Genomic DNA, 17,439 nt, shown 5'->3' on the forward strand with positions numbered 1-17,439 from the left:
TCTATCACATAAGGATGTGAAATCACATTGCTGCCTTATAGCGTCTAAAACCGAGCCAGCGATCTGAACTTGCGGTCCCGCTCCTCCGTAGCTGTGAGGCTCTAGCATCCGCCTCCCTAGCACACTTTTAGCAGAAATACGGGAAGCTCCTGGAAGGAAGTCATTCTAAAGCTATTTGTGAGTTTGCCAAAAGGATTTCTTTGATTTACGAAGTATGAAAGATTGCCATTTCTGAATTCATAGTGGATGAGTTATTTCCTGTGTTTTGCTCAAAGGAAGTTCATAATGCGATGGATTCTAGTGTGAAAAAGATAATTAAGGAATAACCTTTTCACAACTGCTGCTTCTGCAGTTTTTGCAGCCGTAACATGTGTCTTGTTTCTCCACACAGGCTGGGTTGTCGGATCGCTGGAAATTCTTGGAAGCCCAGCTAGCCTGGTGAGAAGCATAGGGAACGGCATAGCCGATTTCTTTAGGCTCCCCTATGAAGGGCTGACCAGAGGCCCAGGAGCATTTGTCAGTGGAGTTTCCAGAGGAACGACATCATTTGTAAAACACATTTCCAAAGGTAGAGCTTTCACTTTGTTGCTCCAACTACCGCTTTGTTGTCGTGTGTTGTTAAAGGATGTGTTAAAGTTTTAAACAATATTGCTCACAGCTTTGTTTGGCTTGCTAGGCTGCAGCAAAATGCTGGGAGGGTAGCAAAGCTCACATATAACATCTTATGTATTAAACAGATCACCGCTTAACTATGGTGCGTAAGAATGTTTAAGAAACTTCAGAATTTTAAACCTCCCAGTGGGAAACGGGATTGGCTCAGCCAGTACTTTGTGTGATAACTGCAGAAATATTAAAGGTGTTCTGTGCTTCTGCTAACCATCAGAAATTCTACACTCTGTCGCCTCATCATGGGTTGTTTTTTTTTTTTAAAAAAAAAGGTAGATGCAGTTGTCACGACCGTGTGAGTACGTGGATAGGTTTTGTCGGCAGGGCCGGGCTGGCCGGAGCGGCTTTTGTGTGCGAAGGCTGTACGCAGAGTGCCACCGCGTGGCTGCGCCCGCCCGCCCGCGGAGGCAGAGGCAGAGGCAGAGGCAGAGGCAGAGGCGGACGCCGCCGCGGCCGCTCGCCGCTGCTCCAGGCTCCCCCAGGACGCGTCCTCCCGGGCTCCTGCTGTAAATATTTGTTGGCCTTTCCGTCGCCCCCTCGCTCCGTTTCGGTTAGCCTTACAGAAGTTGGGGAACTGGGGAAGGGTGTTCGGAGGAGTTGCCGTTCCCGCCGGCCAGGCAAACCTGGTGCAGGCTAATGTAAAAGGCGGGACGTCGACCGTAGCGGCGGCGTGGTGATGCTTAACAAATAGTAAAGCATGTTACACATGGGCGACTTTTCGATTGATTTGCTGTTCTGCTGGTAAGCTCGGTATTGCAGTGAGGCATAGAAGGTCTCCGTGTTTTAAATTAAAGCATTTTGATCCAGACCCAAATGTGTATCTCCATGTATTTAGGTACACTGACGTCAATTACCAATCTGGCAACGAGTCTTGCTCGGAATATGGATAGGCTGTCACTGGATGAGGAGCATTACAACAGACAAGAAGAATGGAGAAGGCAGCTTCCAGAGAGCCTGGGAGAAGGACTGAGGCAGGGGCTCTCTCGTTTAGGCATTAGCCTTCTAGGTAACGTACTATTAAATATCAAGTTGAGTGATAATACTGTTTTCTGATCTGCTCACCAGCCTTTTCTACATCTGAGCTGTAACTGCAAATTCTGTCTGTTTCGGTGTTTTCTTGTGAGATAGCCTCACAGTACCTATATGAGATACGGTTTCTTTTTATCAAGGTTTAGTGACTTATGTATATGTTTCTTGCTGATAAAATAATTGCGGATATAGAACGAGCTTGCACTCTCTTCATGAAATAATATTTTCATTGGTACATGATGTATCTGAGAAGAAAGGAATAATTCTGCGTTGGGCAGGGTGACTTGTAACCAAGTCAGCACAAAGACGTCATCACACTGATGTTTACTTTCCAATAAGTTATAGGAATGCCTTCCGAACCTGCTTGGTTTTGCTGCACTGTAGATATCAGGGATTCTTGGTTTTGTCTGAAAACCGCTTGAACTTAGTGCAGATGTTAAGTAAGCTTTGATGAGGAATTCTGCTTTTACAAAGAGCCCCAGATCATCCTGATTCAGTGTAATTGTATTCATCAAGCAGCCAAGTGGTTTGGTTAGAAGTGAAGATTACTCTGGCCATTTCAAAATAGTACCTCAAAATTTGAAAACTAACCCACACTGGAAAAAAATCTCTGTGAGAAGTTTTGCAGTAAGGGGCTGGATTTTCTAGGTTACTTCTACTTGTCACACAGCAAAGGAATGCAGAACTGTATTGTTTGGCAGAGTTCCTCAGTACATATTAAAGAGTATGAATCCCTTAGAGATCAAAGTGACCAAAAGCAGTCCAGTGCAAAAGGTTAGCAGAGCTGAAGCTTGAAAGGATTTGTCCTCTTTCCTAATCTTCAGTAGTGTACACAACTCCTAAATTTGCAACCGCAACCCTGAAAGCCCCAAAGAGGAAGTGGTAAAAATGTTACAAGTTTGGGTTAAGTTACTGGAAATTATTTTAAGCAATAACATTAGATGATGTGAAGCACTGTCATTTGATAATGCCTGTAAACCAGCAAGCAAGTGTCCTGGGAGAAATGTGCATAAAGGAGAAATTTCATATATTAGTAGCTACTATCCCAATAGTAAGCTGTTACTGGTGTTGCAAATCAAAGGCAGTTCGGAGAAGGTTTTATTTTTCCTTCTTGTTTTATTGGGCTAAGGGCAGTCAGGTTGAGTAGCTGAATGAAAGATTATACTTTTAGAAGCACTGTGTCAGCCTGGTGTATATGTGCTGGTGAAATGGTCTGGTGATCTTGGCTCAGTTATGAATAAGACAGCGAGATAACGTGATGGCTGTCCCCTTCACTGACGCACCAGAGCCCTTCAGAGCTAAAAGCATCAGCTGTACAGCCTGAAGCAAAGAGCAAAACTTTGTCGCTTTGGCTGTAACAAGGCAAAGTTTCTGTTGTTCAGGAAAGCCGGGAACTTGTAACATGCATGCACAAATACGCCGTGCCTCTACCTCCCTGCGCACAAGGCTTCCGTTGTTCGTGGGAGTATGCCTGAGTTAAAAAACAAAACCGAAAAAAAGAGAGTTTCAGTGTCCCTGATTTCCTAAGAAATCAGACTTCATGCTAGAAACTGAGAGCTTCATGGTAGCATTTAAACAGTGCTCCTCCACAAGCTAGGGTCTTGTTCTTACTCCTGCTGATATTATTTAGAGATTCCTCCCTGCTAAATACCTCTGTTCTTAGCAGTGGAGGCAACAAAGCACCCAGATAAATAGCTACGGTTACCGTGTAGCTAGATGTGACAAGTATGGGACCTCTCACTAAGGGAGGAATCAGAAATATTCCACTGAATTTCTATCAGGCATAATTTTGTTATTTAAACCTGATTTTTAAAAAGCATGGTTTTTCTGTATACACAGCAGCATTTGTGTAAATTGTGTTGAGACCTAAATGATGAATAGACACTACATTTCAATTTTTACAAATGCGTCAGAAAGCTGTTTCTGTCCTGTTTCTTTTAAAGAACATTGTGGCTTCCCCCCCAAAAAACAGTTACAGTTAAGAGAAGATATCACTGTGCTGCTTTTTTTCAACAGCATGTTCAGAGTAAATGTGAACATGCTTTCTCTAAAAACACTTCCACGTTCTTCATACATAACAAAACGAAGCGGAGCTGCTATGTTATTTTCCCTCACAGGGATGAAGAGTTCAGGTGAGCACAGGAATGTGGAGAGCAAGACCCTTTGAAGCCATAATTTCTATGACTTTCTAATTGTAAAATTGAGAAGTGTGAAAAACATTTCTAGGATAGTCACAGTTTGTAAAAGCCATCTGACTCATGCAAGCAGCTTAAAGAATTGCAAATGCAGATTTCACGCCTGGGCACAGGCATGTAAGAGCCCTCAGTTCACTGATACATTGTGGTATCTATACAGAAAGAAGAGTTGCATTTCTAATTTTTCTTAAAATCTGGCTCATGGTGGCCCTGATTCAGCAAAGCTCTTAAGCACATGCTTAAGTGCTTTGCTGAATCAGGGCCAAAATCATGTAGTCTTGTCTCCTCCTCAGTGCAAGTTGTTCCCTGTGGTACATTCTTAAGTGCTTTGTCCTGTCTCGTTTTAAATGACTCAAGCACTGTCAGGGTGTTGTTTGATTTGATTGTTATCTTTGGCCGGCTGTCGTCTTCTTTTCTAATTTGGGGGAGACTTCTAGGTCATTTTAGTAACATTTGTGTGTGAAAAGAAGCAAAAGCTTATGACAGGTGTGTGTTTTCTTTTATATGATTAGACAAAAATGCAGTAAAATTGTATTTAAAATATTTAGATGATCAGCACTCCCCACCAAGGAACTATCTTTTGCATTTTGCATGATGAGGTCAAGCTTAAAATAATAATTTATAGCCATGTAAAAGAGAATGTTGAAACTATCAGCTTATTTTTCAACTACTGGTCCTAGTGAAAAATATCATATTGAAGTAGCTCCTTTTAGGAAGTTGAGCGTTTCTGAAAAACCAAAGAGCTGACAACTATCAGAAAAGCCATTTTTCACAATGGCAAAAGCGCTCGACATTTCAGTTGCTCCTCCCTGCTTTTGGGGAAAGTGAATTGATAATAATACTGACTGACGGTGTAACTGTGCTGCTAGGGAATGTAAAGGCTGGATTTCAGAAGCTCAAATTTTTGTTACTAAGGGTGGTCACTATTGTTCTTGCTGTGCAACTATCACTGAATTGGGGCCACCCTATCTTTCCTTATCTACAAGTGAGATACTAAGATCCAGTGCTAATCCTGAAGGTGCGTACTATTCCACACACTAATTCTGCAAATATGTTAATGCACACCAACGGGTGCTCTTTTCTTTTAGCTGTATTTTTACGTGATGTTTCCTGTGAGGAGACTATGCTTCAGCCGTATTTTCAGCGTGAAACACTTAGAGCAATCCTGAAGGACAACAGAGAAAGGAAAAGGAAGTGAAACGGTTTCAGCTTGGCTAGCTTCCAGCCTCATGGCAAAGCATGGCCAGTTTCTCCTGGTGGGGGATTTTTTCCAATTATTTCTTGGTCTGAAAGAGTTTGCCACAAAGAACCCGAGCTTTGCTAAGTTCTGTAAGCCATGCTACGTTCACCAAACATTGTCAGTCTGTGCATGAACCAGTTGCTGCCCATAATTAAATTCTTCTTGAAGTAATACAGTGATATACTCTGAACTATCTGAATTTTGTAGTTATCAAAGTATCTTTTTTATGGTTACTGAGCAACATGTATTAACCAGAGTGCACCCCAGCTGATGTTTAGCAGATGTTACGGTGTTGCTGGAACCTCTTTGGTCCAGTAATGGAAGAATATGTTTTTGTTTTGTTACTTTAGTGTTTAATTTTATTGAGGTTTTCTTTATACATACATAATCTGTGTATACATATGTGGACATGCATATAAAATTGAATGTCTAGGGTAAGGAAGGAAAGAAAAATGGAGGATGGTTTCATTTTAATAAAAAAAAAAATTAATGGGCAAGGGACATTAGAGAAGGGACAGGGACAGCAGCAGGACACCGTAGCTGTGTCTAGACTGTGAGAATGGGTGGGAAGGGAGGAACCACTACATGTGGTTCCATGCTCTGTTTCCCTGATACCCCACTGAAATCTTGGGGGAGAGACCTTCTGTGGTAAGTCCATCCAGCATGGTGCTCCTACCACTAACTTTACGTTAGAAAGAAAGAAGCCACATGGACACAGGGGACATCTGCCTCACACAGTTTCTGGTGCTCGGATATGCAGTGAACCTCACGTGTGTGTCACCATTATCTCCCTGCTGTTGGGTTTTGAGGTTGCTCAGCCTTTGACCTATTTTTTTTCTTTCCTTTGCCCACACACGACACACACAGGGAAGGAGCTGTGCAGATCTGGCTTCAGCATGCAAGGGTGATAGGACCAGCCACTCCTTAATGAAAGGAGTCGAGTTATAGTTTATTATGTGATTTGTGAGCATGACCACAGCACGTGAATAAGTTATGTCAGTAAGTGGCAGTTCAAGATAAGGGATTACAAGGGGTGAGCAGAGAGGGAAGAGGAGATCATTGGTTGTATTTTTTGCAGGTAGAAAGACTGGGCTTGCAAAAGGATTTGAGGTACAAAAGGGCAATGGCTTCACAGACAAGTTCAGAGCATGCATAAAATGGCAGAATAACAAAGTGTGGAAGTACTAAACAACTGGCTAATTAAGCTATATATTATTTGGGGTACTATATAAATAATCTTATATAACACAGTCATAGCAGTTTTCATTCTGTTTCCTTGTCCTCTGGGCCTAATTCCAGCTGAGGAGTGCCTGGAGCATACCACAGGTCCTTTGGAGTAGTCTCTTATTTATTATTACCTTATAACATTGCTCAAGTGTATTGCAGTAAATAATTTACTAGTGCTAGGACTTAGGTGGATTACATTTAATAAGGCAATAACTTCTGTTCTGAAAGTGCAGTTGCTGTGGATGACCTCAATAGATAGGGTGAAGGAGGTCACAGGGTAACGTAACACTGTAACTTAGCAGAACACCAAGTATTGTTTTATGCCTTCAAATGCATCACAACTGTACAAAAGAAAAGACTGGACAAACAATCCCAATTGTGTAATGCAGTGTTGGGGTATTATTTTAGTCAAGCAGCAGGAGCAGCTGGTAAGTACTAATGAAACAGAATTGAATTGAAAATTGTATCATTTCCATGGCGTGGCATTAAGGAAACTTCATGGCCTTTGTGGTACAAAGGGTGAACATTCAGCTGCGTGCTCAGCTTCAGTGAGTGAGCTCAATAAAAAACGGGTATCGCATTAAAAATAGACCAGCATTTTCTGGGGAAACACTATGCATTTATCAGTAAAGGATACACATATAGAAGTTGGAAGCAATCTGCCTAAGAGGAGAGGAAGGCATTTATGGGGGATGCAAGTTTCTTGAATTGCTGATAGATAGTATCCCAGGGACAACGATCTGGGGAAAAGCGTGCTGCTTCTCATCCTCATCTTTTCTTTGGACAGAATACCAGTGTACAAGTACAATATTAGTTCTTGTTGTTCAAAGTCAGCAACTTCTCCGTTTATCCAGTAACAGTAACTAAAACCATCTGAAAACTGGTTAGCAGCTAGCTGACTAGTGCGTGTCATGCTGGTAAACACATGGGGCGAAATACCTTGGCTGTGATTGTCCGAATCTGTGGAATTATGCCTGGATTTGCTCCCACATACAAAGCAGAATCTTCAAAGATGTCTGGGTTGCAGTAAAAATGCCTGGTTACCAAAGTGACACTTGGTCCTACTCCTTAAATTATTGTTTTCTCTTGATATTTGCAGCTGAAGGTGCAAACTGAGAGCTAGACGAGGAGCCTGCAAACTTGCTTTTCACTGAGCAAAGGACCTCGGATCAGGCAGACCGTTTTCTAACTGATGTCACTTTGTCCAATCCTTGTACTCTTAGTGATTTCCAAATAGCTTATCTATCAAAATTACAATAACTAGAGACATGTCTGTGGTTAAGTGGCTAGAGTAAACTCAAGATCAAAGAAATGTACCACCTCACATACCTGTTTACATTTAGGAAGATTTAAGTCGGAGTTCTCTGTTGATACTAAAAGCTGGGAAGGTCACTGTGTCACTTGTAAAAGTTTGACCCATGCGCATTAAAGTAAAATATGATTGTTTTCACAAAAAAAGTAACAAAAACTCTCAAAGTCTAATTCTGCTAATCTTAGTAATATATCAGAAGTTGCATTAGCTTATGAACATTTCTGGCAGTGGAAGAGGATATAAAAATGATCTATTGAATACAGGCAGTTTTTATTCTCATGAAGTCAATCTCAGGCTTACGTGAAAATCTCATTTCCATAGCAGCTCAAGCCTTCTCAAACTGGTGGATTTTATTCCAAGCCCAACATTTTCAGAAATGCTACACAGAATGAGCTAAATTAAACTAACTGAGCAAAAGCATTTAGCAAAAGTATTTGAAAGATGAAAACATACTGTCAAGTTAAGTGATCTGAATGTTTAAAGAAGTAAAATACATTTAAAAAAAAAAAAAGGAAGTCGAGATTTAAACTGAGGCTAAGGTATTGTTTAGCTAATTGGTCGCATGTTAAATAGCTGTATAAGAAGGGTGGGGTACAGTCTGTAATCCAAGCAACATTCAGGTCCAGTAGTAAGATTTCCTCTTATTCTGGGATATTAATCTTCACTAATTACTGGGGACTCTTGTTTGTTCAGGTGCAATTGCTGGGATCGTGGATCAGCCGATGCAGAATTTTCAGCGGGTATCTGAGGCCCAAGCTTCAGCTGGGCATAAAGCCAGAGGGGTCATCTCGGGTGTGGGGAAAGGAATCATGGGCGTCTTCACAAAGCCCATCGGAGGGGCAGCTGAGCTCGTCTCCCAGACAGGTTATGGTGAGTTTCTCTGTTTCTGACATCTCCATTTAAATTTTAAAATGCTCTTCAGATACAACCTGCTGTGTCTTACTTATTCGGCTCAGTATCTGTGTGACTTAGAGAAAGATTTAGAAATGCCACCGCTGAATAGTTACAAATGTTGTGCTGGTTTTCTTAAAAGCCATTATGTTGTGCTTCTCTCTTGTGTTACCGATCAGTGTTGTACAGCCACAGAAACACAGAATGCAGAAAGCATGAAGTAATTCTTGGAATACAGTAGAATTAGTTACAGAAACATATGTGCTTACAAAAGAGTTTTTGACATAAAAGTATTAGAGCAACACTATATCCAATTAGAGTGTTATTTTGAGATTGCTTTGTTATGGCAAGGAAACAGTTGTGCTATCGCTACACAAAGAGAGAGTTATGTTCCTGGGAGAAAGAAGTGAGTCATGTAGTGGGAGCATCCCCTTTAACTGGAGAGCTGTGAGAAGACGGTCCTGGTTTTGGATACACGGGTAACCTTTTAACAACCAGAGGTGGGTTTTCCAGCTAGACTGAGCACTTAGTGGCAGTGGTGGTGAATCCTTTCAGATTGATGTGAATACTTTGGGAAGACAAAAAACTGTAAAAGATAAAAATAAAATATCAAAATACACTAATTTCTTTGCTTCCAGTATCAATAAATCTAAGCTGTTGGTCCGGATATTTAAAAGAGGGGGGGGAGTCAGGGAAGAAAAGCAGGGAGACCTGTTGATACAAGGACAATGTGTCAATAATTTTCCTTCACTAATTACACTGAACAAATCTTGAATATTTAAGCCTTTAAGCGCTAGCAATATTTATCTTTGTGATGTGTTGATTAGGATACAAGAAGTTCTCCTAGGGCTTAAGTTTAGGATATTGTTTCCATGCTTCCCATTACATTCAGGACTTATTCCTTGAAGCAATCTATTTAAAGAAATAATGAAACATTTAATTATTACAATTCTTTCAAAATAACTTTATCTTGTTTGCATGAGTGTAAATAATAACTCTTCTCCTGAATTATGCATCCTGTAGGTGTAAAACTGGTATCAGTAAAATCAGAAACTTTTGTTTGTTGTTGGCTGCCTGTGTGTTGTTTTTGCTGCCCATGGCATTATTCTTTCTAGATTTAATTCCGCTGCAGTCTTTATCAAGAAACTTGTAGCAGTAGAGGGTCACTTCATTGCAGATATGGCATACAAGACATCATGTTTTCCATGAGCATGTGACAAAAAGAGTTAGCCAGGAAAAAACATAAAAATTGTATCAATAATAGCTGACAGTGCGTGAGAGGAAAATACACAAGAGTTCAAGTAACTCTTACCCGCAACTGGATTGGAAGTGGGACCGTGCCTCTTGGGGGGGACCGAGGGGTGGGGGACCACACAGAAATAAACACATGTTCTCTCTTTCTCCATCTGTAAATAACATTTTCACTCACATAATGCTGAGAACCTCGGTAAGCCAACTGTTACAACTGGGATGCTGCTTTTAAGTATTACCATCAACATGTGTGCTAAAAATTAAAGGTTTTTTTTCAGTGCTGATGTTTTGTTTAAATTATTATCCATTGTGTAAAAAGGAATCTAAGTTATTGACACCCTTATGCAAAAATGCCTTTTGCTTCAGTGGAATGCTTAATTAGACAAAAGACAATTTCTTTGTTTATTTAAAGAGTAACTTTGCACTAAACCATATAACACTAGTGCTTGCTGCGTAACCTACTTCCTGTCTTGTAAGAATTTTTAAAACTACTTAAATTGTGAATTTTTTTGCAACCCACTCATTCTTTCTGGTGACCGTACCTCATCTTTAAAGGTTTACAAGCCATCTGAAAGCATACATACTGTATCATCTTCAGCTTTGGATAGTCTATTTAGAAACCTGTTTAACTGCTTCTTGTAGTCTCCATTCTGTGCTGGCACTAAGAAGAATTCACAATAAACCAGATGCCCCGGGAGATCTCATAAATGTATATGGATCTGTGTTTAACAGCTGGATTAAGTAACTGAACGTTTGAATACAGTATCTAGGAAAACTTGCCTTCTAATTTGTACCGATTGTGACACGTACATGGAAGTATTTTAATATTAAGCAAGAAAGTTAACAATGGTCTTGATTTTTTCTACATAAATCCTAAGTGATGTGTCCGATCCTACTCTGAAATGATGGCTCTCAGGAGCATTATGTTTCTCTTGATTGCAAGTGTATGGCTGATTTTTAGAACACGCAGTGGGGTTTTTTTGTTCTTGCTAATGCAAGATCACTGGGGTTAAGTGCACAACTCTTGCATTGTAATATTTAATTAATTATCTTGACTACAGCTTCCAAAGATGTGACATCATTTTGGATCTGCACTATTTTATGAACTGCTCTAAACAGATGACATCACTGCAGCATGTAACTGTTTTGTAGAAAACAACTACTAAAAAACTTAAATTCTTTTACCACAGGTATTTTGCATGGAGCTGGACTTTCTCAGCTTCCCAAGCAGCGCTCTCATCCAAATGATCAACATGTTGAGCAGGCTCCAAATAGCCACGTCAAATATGTCTGGTAAAATTATTTAGACACTTGCTCATTTTTACATCCACATTGTTTATTAATAGGTTCTGGCCTGTGGTCAAGTTAACGGCTGCTTCCCTAGGAAAGGCTGAGTTACGGCAGTTTGTTTAGGAACATTAAACACAAAGGTAGTGCATAGAAACCCAGTCTGCAAATGATGGGCTGCTGATCTCCTTCCAGCTTTGGAACTACAGAGCTGATCTTTATTTAATGGCATTCAGTGAGTTCTTACTTATTTATCATTGCACCGAGCCCAAGAAAAATACTGCACATCTCCAGAAACAGCTGTTAGTGAAGATAGCTTTATTTTCTGCACCAAATTTGTAAGCCACTTCTCAGGGTAATTTTTCTATTAGGATGGGAAATAGGCTGACCTAGCACGGTTATTAGGCCAATCTTGCAGTGAATGATTAAGGAGTTTTGATAAGTAAGAGTTTTACATTTATTCTCTAAACCTTAAGTCTTACATCTTTCAGTAGTGGAGATTTGGAATATACTCCCTGGCTTATTTTATATTTGTAGGTGATAGCTACAGGCTTAAGTAAAAAGATTAGTGTTTTACAAAAGAAGTCCTGGAGGATCCAATGCATAACACTGACTACTTCTTTTGGTTTGAGGTTTTTTTTTTTCTTTCCCCCTTGATAACGCAGGAAAATGCTGCAATCTCTAGGAAGGCCAGAGGTCCATATGGCCTTAGATGTCATGATTGTGAGTGGATCAGGCCAGCAGCATGAAGGCTGCTTGCTGCTCACCTCAGAGGTGCTCTTTGTGGTCAGCATCAGTGAAGACACGCAGCAGCAGGCATTCCCTGTGACTGAAATCGATTGTCTGGAAGATGATCGGCAAAAAGACCTGCTGAAGGTGCAGCTAAAACAACAGAGACTGCCCTCTGATTTGGAGGTAAAGACTTGAATACTATTTTCATTCAAAGATAAAGTTACACTGATGATGATGCTTTTGGCAACAGGCATTCTCACCTTTGGGTGGGGAGGCCAGAGGTCTAAGTGCCAAACCAGGAGACCTGCTGTTTTCATGTACCTCATAGCTGACTATGTTGCCCTTTGAATGAAAGGGATGTGTCTCCTCCCTTCTGTCCTCTTATTGAGCGTGACATTTCATATCTGTGACAGCAATTTTCTGAGGGAAAAACTAGAGGAAGTCTCGGTTCTTAATAAACACCACCTCTTTTTTGAAGAGATTCTCATGGCTACATGTGCATGAGGTGTTTACTGTTTGGCAAGTCAGCATTGCTGCCTGTGCCTACAAAGTCACAGCGAGAACGGTTCCTTTTATTCTTCTGTGAATTCTGTTTTAGCAGTTCAGTGGTGCTGATGCATGCTCCTATCAGCATGTTTCTTATCTTGCTACTTCCAATGCAGTGGTCTTGCTTGGCTGCTAGCTGTATTCACTTCCTTAGATCTTCCTTCTGCAAATGCTAACTTTAAAATGGATCAGTTCTTGTGCTGAGATTGGATGCACCAAGTGTTTGCCAGTAAGAGCATAAATCCTTCATCTTCATACTGAAAGATCCCTAAGCCATTTGAATACTGAGGTTTTGGATTAATTATCTTCTTTTAATGGTAGAAGAATGTTATATTTTTACACTTTCGGGAAACAATGTTTATTGTATTAAATTCTCAAGTGGAATCATATGAGAGATCATTTCAAAAACAAACATGCATGTCCCAGTTCTTTTTATAAAAGTGTGTCAGGTAGTTCAAAGACTGCTATACCAGAAACTTCTCTGTTTCAAACAGAAGAAAAGAACATGTAAGCCCCATGAAGTAAGAGTTGTGCCAAAAAGCAGGGGAGGCTTCAGCACCTTCAGTAAAACTGTAACTTTGCTGAAGTCACTGAAGAGTTTTGCCATAGATTCCAGCACAGCAAGGACTTCATCTGTGACATGACAGTGCTTGGATTTTTTTGTGAAAGCTTTTTTTAGGGCTGAATTCTCTATTTACATTTATTGTCTTTCCACTAACCTCAGGCTCACAGAGTGCTGTTGACTGAAGTTGCCTTCTCTCACCACAGAGCTACATGAGGCATTACTTAAATTTTGATGCAAGTGCGCAAAGCTCAGCTTTTTTATCCCTGAGTGCTGAGTGGTTCCTGGAGGCATGCATCAGACTGAATCCAGAGTATCCTGCTCAGTCCAGAGCTACTGTCCTGGAGGGAAGAGGAAGATAATTTGTTCTCCCTAAGGCATTTGATGCACTCAACCCATCCTAACCCTAACTTTAACACCAGCCCCAGTCTTCTTCTATGAGGCTGTAGTGTGATGGCTCTTGGTTTTGTATCTGGTTATCCAAGGGGTGAGGAGTAGGCTGCTGCTCTGGGGGAAGGGCTGCTTGCCCAAAGGTTGCTTGATGAGGCAGAGGGGATGCCTGTCTGGGAGAAGGGAAGACAAGGGACAGGGAGCCTAATTCTAGTCCCCACAGCTGCTGCAGCTGGGAACGTATAGGACTTCTGGGCAAGCGGCTCCTGTACATGCAGAGCGCAACCCTACATGGCATGTGCAGAGTCCAGCATCCCCACATGCACATGCGTTTTGTACACGCAGTGAATGTGACCTGCTTTGGAGGTAGTGGACCAAATACATGTTTTTTTCTGAAGTTCTGGATAGAAATATGGGAGTCCGACTCCTAGCAATGCCAGCAGCTGTAAGCCTTGAGCCACCCAGCCTCAGTACACAATCTCTTTTGCTGACACAGGCTCTTGAGAATGCAGTGAAAATGTATGGCATGATAAAAGTGGTGAAGAGTGCCTGTGGCCCAGATGGAGCAAAGTCAGTGACTGCAAGACAGAAAAAGCTGAGTGATGCTGTACAAGACAGACCTGGCAAATTATTCCTTCAGAATGCAGATGCTGGTGCTGACATTTGTGTAAAAATTTAAAGAAACGTGCTATAAGGAGGAGCAGTTGAAAGTAAGGCAGACAAGAATAAGAAAGCTTAAATTTTTTTTATGCTGAGGCAACTACACAATAAAAGATTCCAAAAGATTCCATAAAGTTTTCGTAATTACTTAGAGTAATTTTGTACCTAGTAATATCCTTCCTGCAGCTGACCATGACAGTTCTGTGGTGCTTGGGGTGTTGTGTGCAGCACTGGTGCTGGTGGGAGCCAGGGCTGCCCCTTCAGCTCCCCGACAAGAGTTTCTAAAAACTCTTTGAATGTAATTAGGAAAAGGAACCTTAGGAGCAGCAAGCTGTGACTTGCAGGTGAGCAGCCTCAGAGCTGCAGACCTACACCTACACAGACATGACTCCTAAGTATTAATGGTAGGCCATCTTGTTGCACTGAAGATGTCCTCAACTGAAGTGCAGACACGTCTGTACATGATGACATTAGTAAAGATGGCCAGAATTTTTAGTCAGAAAATGCCCAGTCAGGTCAACCAAAATATTATGGTGAGCTTAGCAAAATAGAGGTATGTTACCAAATGTAAATTATGTCTATTTTTCTGATAAATTTAGTCAAAGATCCTAGAAATAATACAACAAATTGAAACATTTCATTTCAATTTTATAAAAATCCACTTTTTTGTCTTATTGCTCACAAAAATAATTGCCAAAAGTTTTGGTTTGGCTCTGCCCAAAACAGTTTCTCCCCTTCCCTCTCCTCAGCTTCTTGGAACTATTAGGAAACAAAACATGAGTTATTCTACAGCTGTAATCACCAGAGATGTTATAAAGCATATTTTGACTCCTTCAGCAATAGGTTTGCCTGATGGCTTGTTCACCTCCACAGTATATAACTTAATCCACCTGACTAGGAATACCCTGGCTGGATTCTTGCAAACTGACACTGACAACATCGTTATTGAAAGGGAAGGATTAATTGTACTTGGATTGTTTTCCAAAGTAATTGAGACAGCGCTTGCTTCCAGACAGACATCAAACTCAAAAGGCCTGCTCTTCCAGCTGCTCCTGGTATAGCTCAAAACATCAAGTCGACAGCAAAAAATTGAAGGGTCCTGGAATTTCAGATATTCCAGAGTTTCTTTGTAATGATCTGCAGCAGGTTTTCTTGATAGTGCTATATGTTATCATCTCTGGAGCTAAAAACCAGTCTCTGGATTTTTCAAAGCAGTGAAAAAAACCCTAGAGAACCGGATCTCCTTAGTCAGTGTGCACAAAGTAGCCCACCAGTAGCTACACACACATCTGGACTGCACAACAAAGGTGCTTTAGCCACCATAGAGTTAGGATTGCTGAAGGCTGCTTCTTTATAAGCTGTAATGGGAGGAATTTTAGAAAAAGTCTGGAGTTCTTAATCCAAAAGTACAGCCTTCTAGCATGAAAGGACACGATATCTTTAAGATTCCTCTAGCAGGTGCATTAAGCAGCCCTTGACTAAGTTTTGATTCATTGAATGGTCTGGCTGTTAACATTATAGTTGTTCAAAGTAGTGGGTTAAGGCACTTAGTGACAATGTTAGGTCCCATTTAGGAAAAAATGTAGCACAACAGCAATTCCAACTTTCTGTTGTTGTCCTGACAATCTAAGCTAAACTGAAACTGGCTGGAGAAGCAGACGGTTGCAGATGAAGTAATCTGGAAGCAAGTAGGGTCCCAGTTACTTTGGAAGACCATCCAGGTGCAGTTAATATTTCCTCCTGAGTAACTATGCTGTACCTGTGGGATTTAGCCTGCAACTGAATGAAGAACGGTTCACAAGAGTAGGTGAGTGGGATGCCAGCACCCTTTCCATCTCCTTTGATAACTTGGGTCTTTTGGTCAGTGTGGAGGCAGAACTGTAACCCAGCTTCCCCTGGGCTTACCTCCCTTGAAGTAGAAACCAGGAAAAAATGTGGAGCCACCTCCATGCAAGATTTACCCCATAACTTAAAATCTAGTTTACATAGGCGGTGGTACTTTAGTGTATTTCTCTCCTTTCAACTGGTAAAACAGACTGACTGCTGAGATAGATACTTTTTGGTGCCACCAGACTGAAGACGTGGTTCAGACACCATTCTCCACTGTTAGCCGTGAGTCTGCTGCAGCAGTCTGCCTTCTGATTTTTCCTTGACTTCGAGGTCATTCATGGAAACCACACTCTCCTCTGCCCATTTCATCATTTCCGCTGTTTCTAGGCATAGGCTCCAACCTTCAGCTTCTGAGCTTGTTCGTGAGCCTGCTTCCTTTAGCATTTTTGTGGTGATGATTGAAAACAGGAGAGTTTCTGCTTGCTGATCAGCAAATCCATCTCCAAAGGCATAGTAAAAAAAAATAGAGGGGACTGTTTTGATTTGGACGTGACATCTGTCACTATCTATCAATCATATTAATTCTTTCTTCAAATAGGCAATGGTTTGTATAAAATGAGCCTTGCAGTCCAGAGATGTGGCAAGATATTGATTGTGGATGTTAAACTGAATACAATGGCACTGGTTGAAAATACCATCACATCCAGTGAGGCATGTGTAAAACTCCCTGAAAGACAGTCAGAAGATAGCAGTCTTTGAATCCTTAGCATGACATCCAACAAAGACGTCTTAAACCCTACAAAACTGAAACTGGTCAGCAGTTCTCCAAGTGTAAATAAGGAAGCATCAAAGCCTAGCCCTAGGATAGGTTCTGCCTTTTTGTTCATTGTCATATTTTGGAAATAACTTCTATTCTGAATGACTTTGCTAGCGATACCACTGTAGCATCCACAGTGGTATTTCTGAAATAATACATTTTTTTGAAACCATGCAACTAGCTTGATGCCTGCTTGCATGCTTTCCCTTCTCAAGCTAGTCATAGTCATCTTCAATTTCTTCTTCAAAAAAAGGGCACAGCAGATTGATCTTCCAAAGCCAGGCTTGCCCATGGCTCTTCATCTAACACTTTATCTGGTTGGAACCATATAGTAGATGCCACCTTTCTGTTGACAGTATTTGCTTTACTGTAATTTTTTCCACTAGAGTAGGTTACTTGCATCCCCCTTGCTAGAGCCTTGAACCTCTACGTATTTCAGCCTGTAAAAAGGCATTTCTTCAGAGTCCTTCCAACTCATGGTGGTGGAAAAGGCAGTTTGCATAGACACCTTTAGTTCTTCTCCAGAAATGACATGCCAAAACCATCTTTAGTAGTAAAACCCTTTTGTTTAAAAAAATGTAATTGTGTGGGTCCTCTGACCCAGAATGGCTTTTTGGTTACCAGAAACAGATGGATTCATCCCATCATAGAAGGTAGCTTCTACTCTTTATTTTACATCAAGTAAGTTAAAGACTTCTTAAACTTAACTGCCCAGGTGTAGCTATGGGCTGTCTTTAATTGTACGTTGTGAGACAATGTTTTTGCTAATTAGAATTGCTATCTGATAAGCACTGCCAAGAGCTA

The 17,439-nt window shown here is 41.0% G+C and overlaps 1 protein-coding gene across 6 annotated transcripts in view; it reads left to right on the plus strand.

Annotated features, from left to right (window-relative positions):
* VPS13B (vacuolar protein sorting 13 homolog B) overlaps window positions 1-17,439 on the plus strand; it is a 488,999-nt gene that overhangs the window by 469,127 nt on the left and 2,433 nt on the right. For all 6 annotated transcript variants that reach the window (XM_075023675.1, XM_075023678.1, XM_075023680.1 and 3 more), the window contains 5 exons: window positions 392-568; window positions 1,502-1,672; window positions 8,363-8,539; window positions 11,002-11,104; window positions 11,764-12,013. In XM_075023675.1, the coding sequence (XP_074879776.1) occupies window positions 392-568; window positions 1,502-1,672; window positions 8,363-8,539; window positions 11,002-11,104; window positions 11,764-12,013 (878 nt within the window). The remainder of the gene's footprint in view (window positions 1-391; window positions 569-1,501; window positions 1,673-8,362; window positions 8,540-11,001; window positions 11,105-11,763; window positions 12,014-17,439) is intronic.

The sequence above is a fragment of the Buteo buteo genome, chromosome 3 (assembly GCF_964188355.1).
Source record: "Buteo buteo chromosome 3, bButBut1.hap1.1, whole genome shotgun sequence".
In the NCBI taxonomy this organism is placed as follows: domain Eukaryota; kingdom Metazoa; phylum Chordata; class Aves; order Accipitriformes; family Accipitridae; genus Buteo; species Buteo buteo.